The sequence below is a fragment of the Equus caballus genome, chromosome 16 (genome assembly GCF_041296265.1).
Source record: "Equus caballus isolate H_3958 breed thoroughbred chromosome 16, TB-T2T, whole genome shotgun sequence".
Classification (NCBI taxonomy): Eukaryota; Metazoa; Chordata; class Mammalia; order Perissodactyla; family Equidae; genus Equus; species Equus caballus.
This window is the reverse complement of record NC_091699.1, coordinates 50,389,881-50,411,383: the sequence shown is the minus strand read 5'-3', so window position 1 is coordinate 50,411,383 and position 21,503 is coordinate 50,389,881. Positions and strand designations below refer to the sequence as shown.

General features: G+C 38.5%; 1 protein-coding gene across 50 annotated transcripts in view; it reads right to left on the bottom strand.

The window, feature by feature from the left end:
* MAP4 (microtubule associated protein 4) overlaps positions 1-21,503 on the bottom strand; it is a 186,869-nt gene that overhangs the window by 59,139 nt on the left and 106,227 nt on the right. For all 50 annotated transcript variants that reach the window (XM_070237762.1, XM_070237764.1, XM_070237774.1 and 47 more), the window contains one exon: positions 3,605-3,718. In XM_070237762.1, the coding sequence (XP_070093863.1) occupies positions 3,605-3,718 (114 nt within the window). The remainder of the gene's footprint in view (positions 1-3,604; positions 3,719-21,503) is intronic.

The window sequence follows — 21,503 nt, the reverse complement described above, 5'->3', positions numbered from 1 at the left end:
ACCATGACCAAATGGGAAGCATCCCAAGAATGCAAGGTTGGTTTAATACCCAGAAATCAAGTAACATAATATGTACATATCACTAGAATGAAAAATAAAACCGCATGATCATCTCAATAGATGCAGAAAAACCACTTGACAAAATCCAACACCCTTTCATGATAAATCACTCAACAAATTAGGAATAGAAGGCATTTTCCTTAATCTGATAAATGTCATTCACAAAAAACTCACAGCTAACACGATACTTAAAGGTGAAAGACTGGATGCTTTCCTGCTAAGACCAAGGACAAAACAAGGATGTCTGCTCTCACCAATTCTATATAACACTATACTGAAGGTTCTAGCCAGGACAATTAGGCAAGAAAAAGAAACAGTGGTATCCAGATTGGAAAGGAAGAAGTGAATTACATTTGTAGATGAGATAATCTTACAGTTAGAAAATCCTAAGGAATCCATTAAAAAACAACTAGAAGATAAAAGATCAACATACAAAAATCAACTGTATGTCTATACCTTGCAATAAACAACATGAAAATGCAATTAAGAAAACAACTCCACTCACTCATAGCATCAAAAGAATATTAGAAATAAGTTGTACAAAAGGGAGTATAAAATTTATACTCTGGGGGATAGCCTGGTGGTGTAGTGGTTAATTTCGTGTGCTCCACTTCAGTGGCCCAGGGTTTGTGGGTTCAGATCTCAGATGCAGATCTACACACTGCTCATCAAGCCATGCTGTGGTGGCATCCCACATACAAAAAATAGAGGAAGACTGCCACAGACGCTAGCTCAGTGACAATCTTCCTCAAGTGAAAAAAGGGAAGATTGGCAACAGATGTTAATTCAGGGCCAGTCTTTCTCACCAAAAAAAGGCAAAAAAATTATACTCTGAAAACTACAAAAATATAGTAGAAAGACATAAGATATAAACAAATGGAAAAACATTCCATGTTTATAGCTTGGAAGATAACATTGCTAAAATGGCAAAACTCCCCAAATTGATCTACAGATTCAACATAATTCCTATCAGAATCCCAGCTGACTTCTTTATAGATATTGACAAGCTGGTTCTAAAATTCACATGAAATTGCAAAGGACTTGGAATAGCCAAAACAATCATCAAAAAGAACAAAGTAGGAAGACTCATACTTTGCAACTGCAAAACTTACCACAAAGCAACAGTAATCGTGACAGTATAGTAACAGCATAAGGACAGATATATAGATCAATGGAAAGGAACTAAGAGTTGAGAAACAAAACCATGTGTCTATGGTCAATAGATTTTCAACAAGGGAGCCAAGACCATTCAATGGGGAAAAATAGTCTTCAAAACAAGGAGTTGGGACAACTGGATATCTACATGCAAAAGAAGGCATCTGGACCTCTATCTCTCACCATATACAAAAATTAAGTCACAGTGGATCAAAGACCTCAAAACAAGAGCCAAAACTATAAAATTTTTAGAAGAAAACATAACAATACATCTTCATGACCTCTGATTTGGCAATAGATTCTTAGATATGATACCAAAGCATGAGCAACAAAAGAAAAACTAGATAAATCGGATTTCATCAAAATTAAAAACTTTTGTGTACCAAAGGACATCAAGAAAATTAGAAGACAACCTACAAAATGGGAAAAAAATATTTGCAAATCATAAATCTGGTAAGGGTCTAGTATGCAGAATATATAAAGAACTCTTACAGCACAACAGAAAGAAAAACCAATTAAAAAATGGGCAAACGGGTCCGGCCTGGTGGTGTAGTGATTAAGTCTGCATGCTCTACTTTGGTGGCCAGGGGTTCACAGGTTCGGATCCTGGGTGCAGACCTACACACTGCTCATCAAGCCATGCTATGGCAGCGTCCCACATTTGAGATAGAGGAAGATTGGCATAGATGTTAGCTCAGTGACAATCTTCCTCATGCAAAAAGAGAAAGATTGGCAACAGATGTTAGCTCAGGGCCAATCTTCCTCATCAAAAACAAAAGGGGAGGTGGGGGGGAAGGGATCTGAATACACATTTCTCCAAGGAAGATATACAAATGGCCAATAAGCACATAAAAAGATAAAAAGATAACCAACATCACTAGTCACTAGGAAAACGCAAATCAAAATGACAATAAGATACCATTTCACATCCACTAGGTTAGCTATAATTTTTTTTAAAGGCAAGTGTTTTCAAGGATATGGAAGAATTGCAAACCTCATACATTACTGGTGGGAATATACAATGGTACAGTTGCTTTAGAAAACAGCTTGGCAATTCCTCAAATGATTAAACATATAGTTAGCATCTGATCAGCAATTCCAATCTAGGTATATACCCAGGAGAAATGAAAATAAATGTCTACACAAAAACTTGTATATGAATGTTCAAAACATCCTTATTCACAACAGTAAAAAATGGAAACCAAAATGTCCAGCAACTGATGAACAGATAAACAAAATACAGTATATCCAGAGAATGGAATATTATGCATCCGTATAAAAGAACAAAGTACTGATCCATGCCACAAAATGTATGAACCTTGAAAACACTGTGCTAAATGAAAAAAGCCAGTTGCAAAAGACCACATATTAAATGATTCCATTTATACAAAATGTCCACAATAGGTAAATTTATGGAGACAGAAAGTAGATTAGTGGTTGCTCACGGCTAGAGTGGATAAACAGAAAGGGGGTGATATTTAAAGAGAACAGGGTTTCTTTTTGAGGTGATAAAAATGTTCTAAAATTAACTCTGGTGATGGCTGTACATACGTATGAATATAACAAAATAAACTGAATTGTACACTTTAAATGGACAAATTGTATGGTATGTGAATTATATCTCAATAAAGCTGTTTTTAAAAATTACCATATATGTAGGATAGCAAATAACTGGAGAATGATATAGAAAATCAAGTACTAGATCATTTGGAAGCAGCTGTGAGCACCTTCTAAGTTAGACAGCAAAAAAAGAAGCCACACATAGGTGGAAACAAATAACTCGGACTCTCAATCTAGTTAACTTTGACATGGAGGTATCAATGCTATTGCTTTGAGGCTCTTTTTCACTCCATTCCTCTCACCACTTCTAGCTCGAGTCAACTACAGATAGGCTTTTTGTCTCTATAGATTAGTTTGAATTTTAAGGAAATTGGGTATGACTCTTCATTTTCTCTTCTGTCAAATAAAGATAACACATACTTGGCAGAGTTAGATATGAAAAATAGATAATATGTATATAAAGGCTCTAGCACTATGTCTGGCACAAAACAGGCACTCAACAAATGGTGCTGTTATTACTGTAATAATTCCTTTTGGAAGAATTAGAATTCTAAATTACTGCTGATCATTTAGTCTTCAATGAATATGAATTTCAGTTAATTTACTCAAAACAGTTTTTGAAGGGGAGACAACTAGAGGGACATGTGTCTCAGAACAGATAAACAGAGAGGAGAAAGGGTCAACTAAATGTTCACGGGAACTAATTATACCTTGGTTGTGCTTTATGAGCTTTATTTAGGCTATAACATTTTATCTGAGTGGCATTTGTGGCTTTTTCACGTTTATGTCATAGTTCACATTCAGCAGTCACAGCTAAGCCTGCACTTACCAGTCTGGATAGGATTCACCACTTGCTCGGGTTGGAAGCAAAAGTTTGTATTTTCTGGCCAGTTCTGATATCCCTGGTAGGCCATGTTCTCTTCAAGGAATTCAGTTGGAGATCCTTCAAATAGAAACATGAAACAAAAGTTACACGGTATCACCTTTCTCCTACACTAGAGTTGAGTTTCTACGAGTACTACAGCTAGTACAGTAAACAGTCATACCCAGCTAGTGCCTTTGAAGAAAAATTTTTTAAATTTTAAGATAGAAGGAAATAAAGAACTGGAAAACATAAGTTATTATACGGTTAAAAATACTGTAGGAGGACTTCTCATTATGGACATGTAAGAAGGTTAGTGATTTTTATCCACAAAAGAACAAGTATAAAATTGGACAAAATTGTGAAAAGCGATCATTTCAAGTCATTGGAATTAAAAACAAAAAGTCTGATCTGGTGCCGGCCCAGTAGCACAGCAGTTGAGTTCACACGCTCTGCTTCAGCAGCCCGGGGTTCATGGGTTCAGATCCCAGGTGCAGACCTACACACCGCTCATCAATCCAAGCTGTGGCAGCATCCCACATAAAAAATAGAGGAAGACTGGCAAAGACGTTTACTCAGGGAAAATCTCCCTCAAGCAAAAAGAGGAAGAGTGGCATAGATGTTAGCTCAGGGACAATCTTCCTCAAAAAAAAAAAAAACCCAACCCAGATCTAATTAAAGGGAAAGATAGATAAACCATGTTCATGAATGGAAGATTCAATATTGTTAAGATGGTAATTCTCAAACTGTCCAATAAATTCTCAAACTGACAATTAAAAATCCCAGCAGAACGTTTTGAAGATACCAACAAGTTCATTCCACAATTTATATGGAAATGGAAAAAACAATAGAATAGCCCAAACAATTTTCAATAAAAACAAACTGGAGGATTTATATTACCTGATTTCAAAAGTTACTACAAATGTACAGAAACAGAGTCAATGTGTATAGAACGTACATAAGATAAATGGAACAGAACAGAGTTTAGAAAGAAATCAACACACTGTTTTGGTCAATTGGTTTATAACAAAGGTGCCAATATAATTCAATGGGGAAAGGATACCTTTTCCAACAAATGGTACAAAAACAGCTGGATACTTACCTCACACCATATGCAAAAACTAACTCCAAATAGATTAAAGACCTAAATACAAAGAGCTAAAATTAAAAAAAACTTGGGGAAGAAGAGGAGAAAACTCTCTGTGACCTTGGAGGATTAGACACAGATTTCTTAGGCATGTCACCAAAAGCACAATCCACAAAAGACAAGACTGATAAATTGGACAGCATCAAAATTTAAAATGTTTGCTTTTCAAAGATACCATTAAGAAAATGAAAAGAGAAGCCAAAGACTGGGAGAAAATATTTGCAAATCATAAATCTGATAAAGACCTGTATGCAGAAGAGATTAAAATCTTTTTTTTTTTTTTTTTGAGGAAGATTAGCCCTAAGCTAACTACTGCCAGTCCTCCTCTTTTTTGCTGAGGAAGCCTGGCCCTGAGCTAACATCGTGCCCATCTTCCTCTACTTTATACGTGGGACGCCTACCACAGCATGGTGTGCCAAGCGGTGCCACGTCCGCACCCAGGATGCGAACCAGAGAACCCCAGGCCGCCCAGAAGCGGAACGTGCGAATTTAACCACTGCACCACCGGGCCGGTCCCTAAAATCTCTTATAACACAACTATAATTACATTCTACGTTAGGTCAGTTTTAACGAGAGAAACAAGTTCATTTATCATGTTAAAAACAATATTTATACGAATTTAAATACTGGTACATATTTGTAGCAAATATTTGGTACAAAACTTAACTACTGGTAATATAGTGATTGTTCAAAACTGTGTTTAGGTATTTAACATGGGGAAATAGCTATTTCACTCTAACTTTTTGTTTAGTTTTGCTTATACTTGTAATGAACAATGTGTACAGTTTTTGTTTCCCTACCGTTTGTTCTGATTATATTTATTAAAATGTTATTGTTTGTTGAATCTAATGATAAAAAATTGAGACATAAAAAGGCAATCTCTTACAACACAATTACAAAATAAACAATTTTAAAATGGGCAAAGATTTCAAAAGATATTTTCACCAAAGGAAATATACAAACGGGCGATATGCACATGAAAAGAAGCTCATCGTCATCAATCGTTAGGGAAATGCAAATTAAAACCAGCACAAGATACCACTGCACAACCACTAAAATGGCAAAAATCAAAAAGACTTACAATACCAGGTATTTGAGAAGATGTGGACAAACGGAAAGCCTCTTTCATTCTTGGAAGAAATGTAAAATGGTACAGCTACTTTGGAAAATAGTTTGATGGTTTCCTTTTCTTTTTTTTAATAACAACTTAATTGAGATATAAATTCATGCTTTTCATGTGTAGAACCCAGTGGTTTTTGGTATATTCAGAAAGTTATACAACTATCACCACTGCCTAACTTGAGAACATTTTCATTACTCTAAAAAAAAAAAATCCTATACCCATTTTCCTTTCGCTCTTTCTCCTAGCCTCTAGCAATCACTAATCTATTTTCTGTTTCTATAGATTTGCCTATTCTAGATATTTCATATAATCATAATCATACAATATACAGCCTTTTGTGAATGGCTTCTTTCATTTAGCACAACGTTTCCAAGGTTTATCCATGTTGTAGCATGTATTAGAACTTCATTCCCTTTTTATAGCCAAATAATATTCTGCTATATGGATATACCACACTTTGTTTACCCATTCATCTGTTGACATTTGGTTGTTTCTATTTTTGGTTATTGTAAACAATGCTGCTATGAACATTCAAGAATATTTCAAGAACATTTCAAAGTGGCTCCATCATTTTACAATCCCATCAGCAATGCATCAGGGCTTCAATTTCTCTACATCTTCACCAACACCTGCAATTATGCGTCTTTTTATTTTAGCCATTCTAGATGTGAGTATGAAGTGGTATCTCATTTTGGTTTTGATTTGCATTTCCCTAACTACTAATGATATTATGCATCTTTTCATGTGCTAATTGGTCATTTGTATGTTTTATTTTTTAAAGAAATGTCTATTCAAATCACCCATTTTTAAAATAAGCCTTTTATATTATTATTGAGATGTAAGATTCACTTTCTTGACGACATCCTTGGAACGTAAGTTTTTAATCTTCTTTTTTTTTGAGGAAGATTAGCCCTGAGCTAACATCTGCCAATCCTCCTCGTTTTTGCTGAGGAAGACTGGCCTTGAGCTAACATCATGCCCATCTTCCTCTATTTTATATGAGGGACACCTGCCACAGCATGGCTTCATAAGCAGTACATAGGTCCACACCTGGGATCCAAACTGGCGAACCCCAGGCCACCAAAGCAGAACCACTGTGCTACTGGGCTCACCCCCAAGTTTTTAATTTTGATTAAGTTCAATTTATCTACTTTTCTTTTGTCACATACTTTTGGTATCAAATCTAAGAAACCACTGACTAATTCAAGGTTATAAAGATTTATGCCTACGTTTTCTTCTAGAGTTTTATAGTTTTACCCCTTACATTTAGGTCTAGATCCATTTTGAGTTAATTTTTTATACAGTGTTAGGGAAGGATCCCAACTTCATTCTTTTGCATACAGATATCCAGTTTTCCTAGCACCATTTACTGAAAAGAGTATTCTTCCGTCAGTGATTTATCTTGACACCTCTGTTGAAAAATGTAAGAGTTTATTTCTAGACATTGACAGTTTCTTAAAATGTTAAAACACAGACTTTCTACACGGCCCAACAGTTTTATTCCTAGGTATCTACCCAAGAGAAATGAAAGTATCTGTCTATACAAAGACTAATATATGAATGTTTACAGCCACATTACTCAAATAGCTAAAAATTGGAAACACCCAATACTCAACAACTGGTGAACAGATAAACAAAATATGGTACATACATATAGAAATACTACTCAGCTGTAAATGGAAATGAACTGCTGATAAACACTTCAACATGGATGAACCTAAAAAGCATTATGTTAAATGAGAAAAGCAAGACACAAAAGACTATATATTGTATGATTCCATTTAGATGAACTTTCTAGAAAAGACACAACTAAAAAAGACAGGCGGTAGATCAGTGGTTGCCTAGACTGTATGCAGGAATGGGGATTGAGTGTAAATGGGCTCAGGAGAACTTTTAGGGTGGTAAAAACATTTGAAAAATAAATTATGGTGATAACTGCACAACTCTATAAATTTACTAAAAGTCATTGACTTGAACACTTTAATGGGTGAATTTTATGGTATGTAAATTATACCTCAATAAAGCTGTTTAAAAAAAAGGCTAGCACTTCCAAGTCGCCTTTAGTACATACCTCCTTGTTAGGGGCGAAGAACTTTTGTTCAGAAGTGTGTGGGAGTGAGGAAAGGAGTTTTGAAAGGCTGAATAGCTACAGTAATGTTTGAAGTTTCCCTACTGCCTTGCTTCTGGAAAACAGACTAAGACTCAAAGAAGATGTACCTGGGAGAAGGAGAAGGCCCAGCCACGGGGTACTTATAAAAAGATCCACGGTTAATACATCTATCGCTAATCTTAAGGCAAACTGTGAGGGTAAGTGGCAGGACTGTCCCTCTTTTATTACTAACCAACTCATCAGGCTGCCTGTAGGTGTAAATTTTCCCTTTCAGGGTTGCCCTGTTTCACAGAATCATTCAAATCTGATTTCATCTACATGAACTGGTTTGGGGAAAGAGGAGGGAAGAGGAACGAAACACAATTATTTATCCTAGATTTGCATTTCCTGCAATGTACCTTCAGGAATATCTCCTGAGAGGAGGTTAGATATCTGAGGATTTTCTTTTTCTATAAACTTTTTTATTTAAGCATAATAAACATGTGGATTTTAAGTTATTTTTCATGCCTGCAAGAATGGAAAGGGGATAATATATTTTTAATTATTTGAATTATCGTTTTATAACTAACACTCTTCTTACATAAACAAAACACCTAATCCCTAAGAAATTCATCTGTTGAAGGGAGAGTTAACTTTGTAAATGACACAGGCCTCCCGTGTCGTCTGTCAACCAGAGCCACTAGCAGGAATTGTTTCTCCCTGGAGAGTATGTGTACTGACCTGCACACAACAAAGAAACTTCTGCTGCTATAAGTTATAAAAGAAGGAAGTACATCAGTTCTTCAGAAGAAAGAGACTTTTCCAAATTTTACGCAGTATTTGTCACAAGTGTCTTTTTAAGATGGAAACTGATCATCACAATTGTCTTTCATCAGTAACAGTCTACAACAGATATAGAGATGTTCCACACATAGCTATTCCCTAGGGGAACTCTCAATAAATGACAAAAGTACAAAAGTAAACACACGTCCTATTGTGGTACCACCTGGGGCCAAGGAGAAGAGAAAAACTTAGTAATACAGTTCAGATATGGAGTATACTACCAGAAGGAACTGAAACATCCTGCCATGTGGTCCTGTAAAATTCACGTCTCAGCTCCTCCAGAGGTTTAAGCGCGCCCCCTCCTTTTGATCTCTCCCCAGTATTCTGTCCCTCCTCTAGCTTTAAGAGAACCAACTTTAAATGGCATTTCAACACAATGAAGTTCTTGAGAGCTGAGTGAGGTCAAACTGGGTTAATTGTGTGGTTTAATTTTCTGTAATACCTTGTATGTATTCACCACTATTTCAGCAGATATATAGGGTCAACTTTGTATAGGCTACATATTTGCTTGTAGACTGTGCTGGAGAAGAAGTCTAAAGGCTGACTGAAACAATAAGACTCAGGCACTAAGTAAAATTCTCAGGAGAGAGACAAGACAGCAAGAACTAATCCACTGGTGACTAGGCAGCTCTGAAATAACAGCACCAAGAAATACGAAATAATAAAAAAAACAGAGACTGAGGTTCTTCATCTCAATTTTCCCCAGGCAAACTTCACCCTTTCAATACTTTTTGGTCTCTTTTTCTATCTGCTATATACTGCTGGTGTATATGATTTTAGTTATTTACAGGGAGTCCAAGAAAAGAAATAGAAAAATAAGAGGCATCAAAAAAGAGTTACCTTATTTACTCTTAATTATTAATTGATAGGTACTTTTCTTACAAGCAATATTAGTGCTGCTCACAATTTGTATATTACTAACAAAAACCCAAGTCTGTGACCCCTACTATTCATATCCTTGGCTCTTTCCTTATCTGTTTTTTTTCCCTCTAGTGGCAACCTAAGAACTTTAGAGTAGAAGGCACTTAGAGATCATCCAGTGCAAACCCCTGAAGTTTAAACCATACCACATTTGTCCAGGTCATTTATTTATCTATTTAAGCACCCACTATGTGCTAGCCACTATTCCAGGTATTAGTGATAGAGCAGCAAACCAAATGGTGAAAGGTCTTGCTCTCATGGAGCTTTGATCACTCTCATCCCCAATACACTGTGCTTGGGCACTACGAAAACAAAGCAGCAAGTACTAGGTTAGTGGAAGGTTTAAGATACGCCCAAAGATGCAAGCCTCAGTTTTCATGTCTAATACCTGCCTTACTTACTTCATAAGGTTGAGGCAGGATATGTGAAAGTGCTTAGAAAACCATGAGAAATATACTTAATTATTGCTAATCCTACAACAACTACTACGTGTTATGCAGGATAAGTGTCTACAATAGCAAGCACTAAGTATTGCTATCAGAATTTAAAGAAAGGTTACATGATACGGCTGTGGGATGATCTGGAATACTTCCTGTAGAAGATTAGACTTTAATTGGACTCGGAAGGATAGTTAGGAGGATATAATTAAGTGGAGTTGGGAGACTGAGAAAGAGACAAAGTTGGGAAGATATCGAGCAGAGCAAAATATGAGGTAAGACCATAGGCAAGAATGGGAAAATAAAGACCACACTAATTTGGCTGGAACACACTTGTGGAGGGCAGTAGTTCTTCACAGAAGGCAGCTAGAGAATAGCTAGAGTGCCAAAGGCCAAAGAGAGAAGACCTCAAGATTTGTTTGCCTGCCTCCCTTCTAAAGCAGAACCACTCTATTCCCTTCCAGATGGTCCTGGTATGGCTGTTGACCATAGCGTTTTGCCTTCCTGACCAAAAGGGTAGACTTGTGATTCAAGCAGGTCCAAAGTCCTTTGGAGAAATTTGATACATAAACATTTTGGATCTTGAGCCAGCCATAAGGATACACCTGGGCTACCAGTGGCCCTCTTTCCCTCCCTGAAAGAATGTGCCTGAGAAGGACACCAAAGGGGGGCCTGGGGAGGACAGAGGGAAGAATGGAAGAGTGGGAGTAAGGTGGCGTAAGAGAGAGAAGCAGAGAAAGAGAAAAAAAGGGGAGGAGAGAAAGCAAGAAAGAAGAGAGATTTATGAGCCAAATACTATTCTAAAAGCTTTACATATTTAAAAAAAAATCTAGCTGTAGGCAGCCAACAAAGATATAAATGTACACTGCCTAGTTATAATTGTAAGTAAACTGAGGAAATATAAAATGTAAAAAGTAAAAAATACACATTTTGCCTAGATCTGTCTGAGGGTTTCTTCATAGGACAGAAAAGAAATCTAAACTAAATCCAAAAAATAATCTAATATGATATTAAAGAAAGAAAACTGGACTGCAAATCAAGAGATCAAGGTTCCAATCCTGGCTCTGCCACTTAACTATTGGTGTGATCTCAAGACTTTTTAGAGCCACAGACTATTCATCTAGAGTAAGAAAAATAATAATAGGGTATTTTTAAAAAAGTATTTTAATTCTGAAATTAAATTTTGAGACTTTTGATTTATCCATTCATCTTTATATCCCTCAAAAACCTGGTAAAATATAACTTACACATAAGTACTCAGTAGTTTGGGTCGTTTTTTAGAGATACAGACTGAGGGCCGGTCCCGTGGCCGAGTGGTTAAGTTCATGCGCTCCGCTTTGGTGGCCCAGGGTTTTGCTGGTTCAGATCCTGGGCACGGACATGGCACCACTCATCGAGCCATGCTGAGGCAGCATCCCACATGCCACAACTAGAAGGACCCACAACTAAAAACACACAAGTATGTACCGGGGGACTTTCGGGAGAAAAAGGAAAAATAAAATCTTTGAAAAAGAAGAGATACAGACTGATACAAAGATAGAATGATAACGATGTCATAAAACCATCCAGGGTTCAGTGGAGGGAGTAAGTGGGTGTTGGATGAAATCAGACTGCCCATGGAAAGATCAAATAACCTACTAAAGAGTCTGCCTCTAGTCTGACTCTCCTCTTCTTAACATAAAACATGTTCCTATTATTTCCTGGTTTACAACTCTTCAACGTCTCCTAACCCATGGATTACAGGGAAAATTTATACCCCACAGGATTCTATACAAGCCAGGCTTAAATAATGAGTCAACATGATTAATCATCCAGTCCACCTCATGCATCCCACTTCCCAGCTACCCATACTATTCCTTACCCACAGCCCTCTATTCTATTATATAAGCTGTTCTATCCATCTAGAATACCTTACTTAGCTCCCTCCACGCTGTTTGCCTGCCCAAGGCTTACTCATCCTTTCAGGGTCACTCCTCTAGGAAATATTTGCAGGTACAACCCTTCTTAAACACAGGGACTTCTGCCCTCAGTGTTCTCATGGCAGCCTGTGCATACACTTAAACACCTGACTATAAGATCTGGCTTATCCACTCTATGGTTAGCCACTTGAGAACAAGAACTATGCCTTCCCATTCAGTATTCCCAGAATGATATACTGTGCCTGACACCTAGATGGTACCCAATAAATGGTTGTTGAATGAACAAATGATTGCAATTTGGAGGGAAAAAAATTCATCTGGAGATAAAAATACTGGTACTCTGGTGGATTTTTCTTAAAGATACAACCTATAAATTAAGATTCTACTTTTTGCAACACCTTTGTTCCATTTAATTTTATTCACATTATATTTTTGCTGAATATTAAAATATTATAATCAGTGTATAATTTACTTCTTCTAAATGTTCAGGGCTATTAAACAATAGAAATTTACATTAATTTAGATCAGCTCATTCAGACTTAAGTCTGCCTGGTCAGAGTAGGCCAAGACACTTAAGAGTAAAAGGAGCAACTATTAATAATTAGGTTAGGACAACAGATACAATAAACCATGACTGTCAAGTACCTATGACCTGATATACGGCTAGCCTAATTATAGGGATATAAGGAGGCGGCTCTTTCTTCAGACAAAATAGGAATTAAAAGATTCCCTCAAAATGTCAATAACTCATAATGAATCTCATCTCTATGTTCACATTCTCTTAAACAGATTATATATATGAAAGTATTTAAATTATGGTAGATTTTAAGAAGATTTAGATTTAAAGCCAGAAGAAATGATTTACAAGTAGCCATAATCAAAATTCAACTGTGATAGAAACCACATGTGAACGTTAAAATGAATTCATGTCCACGCCCATATTTCAATGACTTCTACTCATTCTACCAATTTATTCCACACAACTATGGATAACTGACATTCTAGTTCTAAACTGAAGATGAAAAACCACTTTCCCAAGTAGTGCAAATTAGTCATGTATAGTTAATATTCTCACTATAGAATATTATTTGGAACACTAAAACACACACAAATCAAGAAGGAAAATAATGTCCAAACATTTTATTCTCTTCCTGTTTCTGGTTCCCTCAGATTCTGAAGGATTTCTTAACATACTGTTAAGAACTCTATCAGCAGAGTGGGTCCTTGGAAGGCTTGGGTTTCCCATTTTTTCTGTATTCCTCTCCACCTCCTGGCACAGAATTGGACATGGGGAGAGATCCTCCACCTCGAGGCACTGCAGAAGCCTTCAGCCAGGAAGAGGTTTAAGTTTCAATCCTCAGTCCTCTCACTGAACACACACCTTAGGCACATTTCCCTCCTCCTTCGCCTTACATCCTGTTACCAAGCAAGGAGGGAGGCGAGACCAAATAATCTGCCAGAATCACAGACCTGACAAACTTTTGCTTCTTTGGTTTTATTAGGCGCTAGCCTAATAAAGGATATCACTGCAGGTAATTGATGCAGTAGCATTTTCTCTGCTCTGAAAAATGTAATAAAAACACAAGTGTTCTATCTTTTGCATGCATTGGTCATAACTGTGGCCCATCCTTTAGAAGGGTGTGTTATAAAAGTCTTCAGAAGAGGGCTCCATCGGTGCCCTAGCAGGTGATCAATTTTCTTTAAACTATATAAAGTAAGGTTTCCTTTAACTCAACCATTCAGAATTTCACATTTATCCATTTCATCAGTTTGACCAGGTAAAACTGCAGTTTTTCTTTAATTAAGTTGGATGAATCATACATGATAAAGATTTAACCAACAATGTAATGCTATCTTGAACTGCACTCACTTACTCATTCAACAATCATTTGAAAGTACCTACACTATGCACCAGGTTCCAGGGATAAAGCAGTGAATAAAATGTGCCTGGTTCTTCTCTTCGTGCACCTGTGGTACTCTGCTGGTGTGTGGGACACCTAATGGTGCTCACCCCACAAGTTTCAGTGGCACCACACAGGTGGTTTTATGTGAGTTCCGCTGTCACCTCAGCCAGCTTCCTAGTGAGTTTCATTAGCACTGCCCAGGGCAGCTTCCTAGAAAGTGTGTTGGTACCCCAGCAAGTGGTACTTCTCCTTGTCAGCTTTAGCCTGTAGCATCTCAGGAACTTCTCCACACTCCAGTGGACTACGGCTTTACCTTTTTCAAAGAAGTCTGAATCTCAACTGTGGGTGGGCTGTCTTCCAAATTTGTCCCTTTCTTACACAGTCTGCCTCAGGTATAGAAGTAATCACTGTCCCTATATCTGCTCTTCCTATATTCTTCAGAGTTCTCTTTACCCCTTAGCAGCTAATCTCTTATTATTAGTTAGTAATTCTTTATATTCTCTTGTTCAAATTACTTTATTTTTGTTTCCTGACCAGACCCTGACACAGAATAGTTACCAAAAGTAGGGTGATCCCAGAAGATAGACTTACAAACATGGGATGTGGGATTGGTTTGGTCAGGCCATTGGGTTTAAGTACAAGGCTAATAAGCACATTGCTAATGGGAAATAGGATGCTAGTAATCCATGGTGTGAGGTGGTAACACAATTAACTGAATTGTCACCTGTGACTGTGTTGAAGTGCAAGAGTGAATCAAGTACTCTGAGAGCCCAAGTAGCTGCTGCACTTGAATGTTAGGGCAGTAACGATGATCCAATAACCGCAGTATGGATAGATTCTACTCAATACACTGAGTACTTACAGAAAGAAAAGGACAAACTGAGGTCTCTCAAGCTCTGAGAATTAGTCTGAGAACCAGAGAGTTTAGGTCACAGCTGCAAAGAATCTATTTCCTATAACCATAGGGCTAATATCGTTGAAAAAAATCAAACAAAAAATTTTATTACACAGTCTGTTGAACTCACAGTCCCACCAAATTTCTCATGTGAAGTTAGGACGTTGACTGGGAAAGAATGGAATAATGGCACTTGGAATGGAGACAGCTGGTTACATCCAGATGAAACCGACAAACTTGAACCCTCAAGTCACTGTGAGCCTCACTTACCAGTGACAGAGCTTGCCCTTTGGGGCCTGAGGATGCTAGCCTTTCTGACTGAAAATCCTGAGAAAATTTGACCTGGGGCAGATGCCTTGAAAAGGGATGCTTATTTTCCTCAGGGCCTAACACAACTACCCTCTGTTGCCCCTAGCCCCATAACTAGGGTCAAATCTCAGCATGCTCTAGGGCAAGGGTTTGGTAAGCTACAGTCCTTGGGCCAAATCTGCCCTGCCACCTGTTTTTGTACAGCTCACAACCTGAGAATGGTTTTTACATTTTTAAAAAATAGAACTTTATTTTTTAGAGTAGTTCTAGGTTCATAGCAAAACTGAACAGAAGGTACAGAGACTCCTCATAAACCCTGCCCCCTCCCCATAGCCTCCCTCATCATCAATATCCCCCACTTGCGTGGTACATTTCTTACAATCAATGAACCCACACTGACACATCATTATCGCACAAAGTCCACAGGGTTTTACAATTTTAAATAGTTTTTTAAAAAAAAAGGGAGAAAATTTTGTGACATGAAAGTTATGTGAAAGTCACATTTCAGTGTCCCTAAATAAAGTTTTATTGGAAAACAGTCGTGTTCATTTGTTTTATGTATTGTCTATGCTGCTTTTGTGCTACAACGCCAGAGTATTTGTGACAGAATGTAGGGCCTTGCAAAGCCTAAAATATTTACATCTGGTCCTTTACAGATAATTGTTTGCCAATCCAGGTCTAGGGGGACAGGCACACGCTATAACCCCAAAGGAAATACTTTGCACACCAAAAAAAATTGTAAGACTCTGATAATATATTGGCAGAAACCTGGAGAACATGTGTAGTAGTTTCTAAGGATATTCAACCAAGGAGGGTAGAAGATAATTCTATATTGGGCCTAATTTATTGATACAGGTTCACTTACTAGAAATTCCAAAGTTAATGTGTTAGCTTATGTAGCTGGAAGTGGCTCTAACAGCTCACTCAGTTGTCTGAATGAAATTTGGACTCAACAGTGACCTACATTTAATGAGGCAGAGATGTCAAAGCTTCCCTGGCAAGATGGAAAGGAGGGAATCTATAGGCTTAGGGAGACAGAAATGTTGGAATAGGTTTTTCATGTGTGCCCTAAGTTGCACAAGAAGACCCAGAAGAGGCTCCTTTAACTAAGGCACTGAGAAATATATTAGTGAAGGCAGCACCTGCATCCTTGAAAAACTCTGTGGGTGTTCTCCTTCATAGTATGTACCTGTCTCCCTAGACCTGGGTTGGCCAACTTTATCTGTAAAGGCCAGATATAAGTATTTTATGCTTTGCAAGCCATAAAGTCTCTGTCACAAACTCCAGGTATGACCACAGGGGATGTCATCACTGAAGTGGGTTCCCTGATTTCAATAGGGATGACAGGACCCTAGAATAGCAGAGGCCAGTGGCAGCACTTACTCACCAAAGATAAGGGGGTATCTGCCAGAAAAGGCAGCAGGGTTGTATTAGTAATCAGAATGCCTTGGTCCACCAGGATCTTTAGAGGTAGTTAATTGATCACAGTGTTCCACAGGCAGCCTACTAAAACATGGATTGACCTATATAATAGGAAAAAACTCTATCTCTGGTAGTAAAAACCATTCCTGAAGACCTCTCATCCAGTTTCCAGACCCAAGGTCAATTTACAAACCCAGAATCCCTTGAGGAAGGATCCTGCATTGTTTCCACAAGCACATACTGTGACTCTTCCTCCAAGCTTCCCCAAAGGCCATTTACTAAAGTGACTGTGGGTTAAAGAAAAGAAAATACCCGGACCATTCAGGGATTCCTGAAGACCCAAAATGCCACTGTGGCTTACCAGTCAAGGTGAGGGCTTATGGTAGTCAGATAATAGATGGAGTGCTTAGCTCAAGTCCAATTCAATGGACCCAGTTGTTCCACAGACCCATTTTGTGGTTATTTCTTTAGTTCCTGGATGAATAATTGAGGACAGACATACTTGGCAACTGGTAGAACTCCCACATTGGCTCCCCCCACCCCCACATTACCAATTGGCTAAACCAATTGACAAAGGTCATTATAATAGGAAGGGCAAAGGGGGAATCCCCTAGAACTTCCCTCCACTACCAAGATATTAAACCAGAAGCAACACTCCAAGGAGAATTAAAGAGATTAATGACACTATCAAAGACTTGAAAAGAAACAAAGGTGGTGATATCTATCACATCCACATTTAACTCAACAGCTTGGCCTTGCAGAAGTTGGATGAATCTTGGAGAATGGCTGTAACCTATCCTACACTTAATCAGGAGATTATTACATCTGGCAGCTGATGCCCCAGATGTAGCATCTTTACTGAGCAAATCAATACAGTCCCAGCACTTGGTATACTGATACTGACCAGGCTAATGTCTTCTTTTCTGTACCAATTTGCAAGGACAGCCAGAAGCACTTTGCTTTTACCTGCCTTTTACATGTCTATGAGTTTTGCCTCAGTGCTACATCAATTCTACCATAATATAGCCCAGAGATGCTGATCATCATGACATTCCAAAAAAATATCACACTAGCCCACTATATTGACATTACGCTAACTGAGTGTGATGAGTAGGAAGTAGCAAATACAGATGCTTTAGTAAGATATATGCAAACTAGAGGAAAGGAGACAAACCACAAAAATTCAAGGGCCCTTCATATCAATTAAGCGTTTGGAACCAATGGCCCCAAGCACATCAAGATTTCACTTTCAACGTGAATGGTAAGTTGCTATAACTCACATCACTAACAATGACAAAGAGATAAAATGCTTAGTAGACCTTTTAGATTTTGTAGGCAACATATACCAGATTTGACTGTACTTCTTTAATCCATCTACAAAGTTACCTATAAGGCAGATAGTTTAGAGTGGGGACCAGAGCAAGAGAAGGCTCTGCAGTAAGTTTAGATTGCAGTTCAAGCTGCTTTGCCACTTGGGCCTTATGATCCAGCAGGTCCAATGATACTTGAAGGGTCCGTGGCAAACAGAGATGCTGAATGGGACCTCTAGCAAGAAAGGATATGAGAATCACAGCCTAAACTTACAGAATTTTGGAGAAAATCTATACTGTCTTCTGAAGACAACCATTCACCTTTTGAGAAATAGCTTCAGGCTTGCTATGGGGCATTGGTAGAGACTAAATGCCTAAACATGGGGCATTATGTGATCATGTGGCCTGAGCTGCTCATCATGAACCGAATGTTGTCTAACTTGTCTAGACATAAAGTTGGGCAGGCGCAGCATAAATCTATCATCGAGTGGAAATGATACGTAAGAAACCAAACTCAAGCAGGTCCAAAGATAGGAGTAAACAACATGAGCAGTGGCTCAGACTCCTTCAACACTGACTCCTGTTGCACTGCCTCCTTTCCCTCAACCCATGCCAACAGCCTCCAGAGAGTTCTATATGACCAATGGAATGAGGAAGAAAAATACCCAGGTCTGGGTTATACATATGTCTACACAATAAAGCTGGTACAGACGCAGGACTATGGCCCCATATAAAGGTAATCTTGAAGGACAATGGTGAAGGAAAATACTTCCAGTGGGAGGAACTTCGAGCAGTACATTTGGTTTCCCCCCTTGCCTGGACTGAGATTGTCAGAGCAGAGATTTACTCTGATTATGAACAATTATTAAAGATTTTGCTGGTTGGTTAGGGACCTGAAGGAAATGGTGACAAGGAAATGTAGGGGAAATATATGTGGGTAAACTCTCACAATGGGTCCAGACTAAGATATGTGTGTCCGATGAGAAGAATCATTAAAGGGCAGTCACTATAGAGAAGGCTCTTAATAACCAGATTAACAAAATGATGTATCTATGGATATCAGTCAGCCTCTGTCCCCAGCCACTAGGCTGCTTCCTCAATGGACCCATGAAAAAGTGGCCATAGTGGCAAGGATGGAAGCTATTCATGGGTTCAACAACACAGACTTGCCCTAAACAAGGGTGACCTGGCTAAAGCTACTGCCAACTGTCTAGTATGTCAATGGCACAGACCAACACTGAGCCCTCCAGTATGGCACCACTCCCAGAGAGCCTAGCTACCCACCTGGTGGTGACGTGATTACAGTGAACTTCTTCCTTCATGGGGAAGTGGGCCAGGGCCAGGAGGCAGAGATTTGTCCTTACTGGAACAGGCATGTATTCTGGATATAGATTTCCCTTCTCTGCCTGTAATGCTTCTGCCAGCACCACCACCCACGGACTTACAAAATGACTGGTCTACCATCATGACATTCCATACCACATTGCTTCTGATCAAGAAAGACATTTCACAGCAAAGTGAAAAAATGGGTTCATGTCCAGGGAATTAACTGGTACTATCCCACTCCATCACCCAGAATGGCTGGCCTAATTAAAAGATGGAATTGCTTACTGAAGACTCAAGTTACATTTTCAGTTGGAAGACAACATTCTAAAAGAATAGGGTAATATTTTGAATCAGAGACCCTTACAGGGTGCTGTTTCCCCCACAGCCGAAATATATGTGGGTCTGGGGAATCAAGGGGAATCACTACTATATCCAATAACCCACTCATAGAATTTTTGCTTCCACTCCTAATGACTTTGAGTTCTGCTAGTTTAGAGGTCTTGGTCCCCAAGGAGGGAATACATCTACCAGCATACACAACAATGGTTCAACTGAATTAGAAAATGAGACTCCCACATGACCATTTGGGACTTCTTACTCCACTGAACTAACAGGCAGAAAAGGCGGTTTTCTCTACTCTAATGATTAATCCTGATTATCAAAGGGAAATTGGGTTGCTGCTACACAATGAAAGTAAGAAGGACTATGTCTGGAACCCAGGGCATTCTCTGAGGTAACTCTTAATACTTCCACACTAATAATGAAGGTTAATGGAAAACCAGAACTACCCCAAAAAAGCCAGACAACTGAGGAAATGAACGTTTGGGTCATTTCACCAGGTAAAGAACTTCAATCAGCTGAGGTTCTGGCTGAGGACCAGGGAAATATGAAATGGGTACCTGAAGAAAGAAGTCATAGATATCAATTATGGTCTCTTGACGAATTACAGAAAGAGGAACTGTGACTGCTTTGTATCTTTTCTTTTTGTTATATTTAATGTTTATTTGTACATGTTAAACATTTTCTCCATCTCTTTCTTCTTCCGGTTACTATAAATTGTCAAAGGTTAACTTTACAATCAGTCTCTTGTTAACAAAATATTCAGTGGAACTGTGATTTGAGGAGTGATTAATATATCCAGCAATGGATACGCCAACTATAGGGACTAAGTGTCTCCTCATTCAGGGAAAAGGATGAGAGCTTCCTCACCATATGAGAGAGAGCTTTATCTTGTTAGATGGAAACACAAGAGTTGTTCTGTTGATATACGAAAGCTCAAATGTATGCAGAAAGAATATATGAAGCTAAGTAGCCAAAGGGGTAGATTGTGCCAGTTATCAATTTATTGTCTCTCAGCTCCAAATATTCCCTTCATTGCCTTGCTTGTGATAATGGAGTTGGACCCTGCAAACGTTTCTCCTTTGTCAGTCGGCATGATATTAAGCTTAGTAAAGGGTGCTGAAGGAAGCCTGCTTCCTGTGTGTTTTTCCATCTTCCTGCTCCCGTGGTGCTCTGCTGGTATGCAGAACATCCAATGGCACTCACCCCAACATGTTCAGTGGGCACTCCCATGAGCATCTTTCCAGGCAAGTTCTGCCAGTGCCCCAAGCTGGCTTCCTGGTGATTCAGCAGCATCTCCATAGACAGCTCCCTGTCTGCCAACCTTAGCCTATATCATCTCAGCAAACATCTTCACCATCCAGTGAAGGAAGACGTTCAAGAAAAGAACCTAGGCTTTGGCGGAAGGAGTATTCTTCCAAATTTTTCTTTCCTTGTGTACCCTGCCTGAGTCCTAGGGGTAGTAGCTGCTCCCTAAGTCTGCCATTCCTATATCCTTTCAAGTTCTCTTTACCCCTCATTAATTACTACATGGTTTCTATCTCCTGACTAGACTCTGACTGATACAGATACTAAGAATTAAAAACTGTGAGATGGCTTACACCTACACAGTAGAAGAAAATGGAAAAAACTCTGAGATGTTGAAACCAAAGAAAATAAATCAGCAGGCACATGTTAATTTCTAATTAAAAGGCTATCATGTGCATGACAGAAAGTACTATATCTTTGCTGCTCAGCACTGAAAATAGCAGCAGCAGCAGAATATCTCTATCTTACACAGAAAAACTGAAGACCAGAAATATTAACTTTTACTAATCAGAAAGCAAAACTCTTCAACAAAGAGATTTAAGCAGTCTACATCAAAACTCCAAATTACAATTTA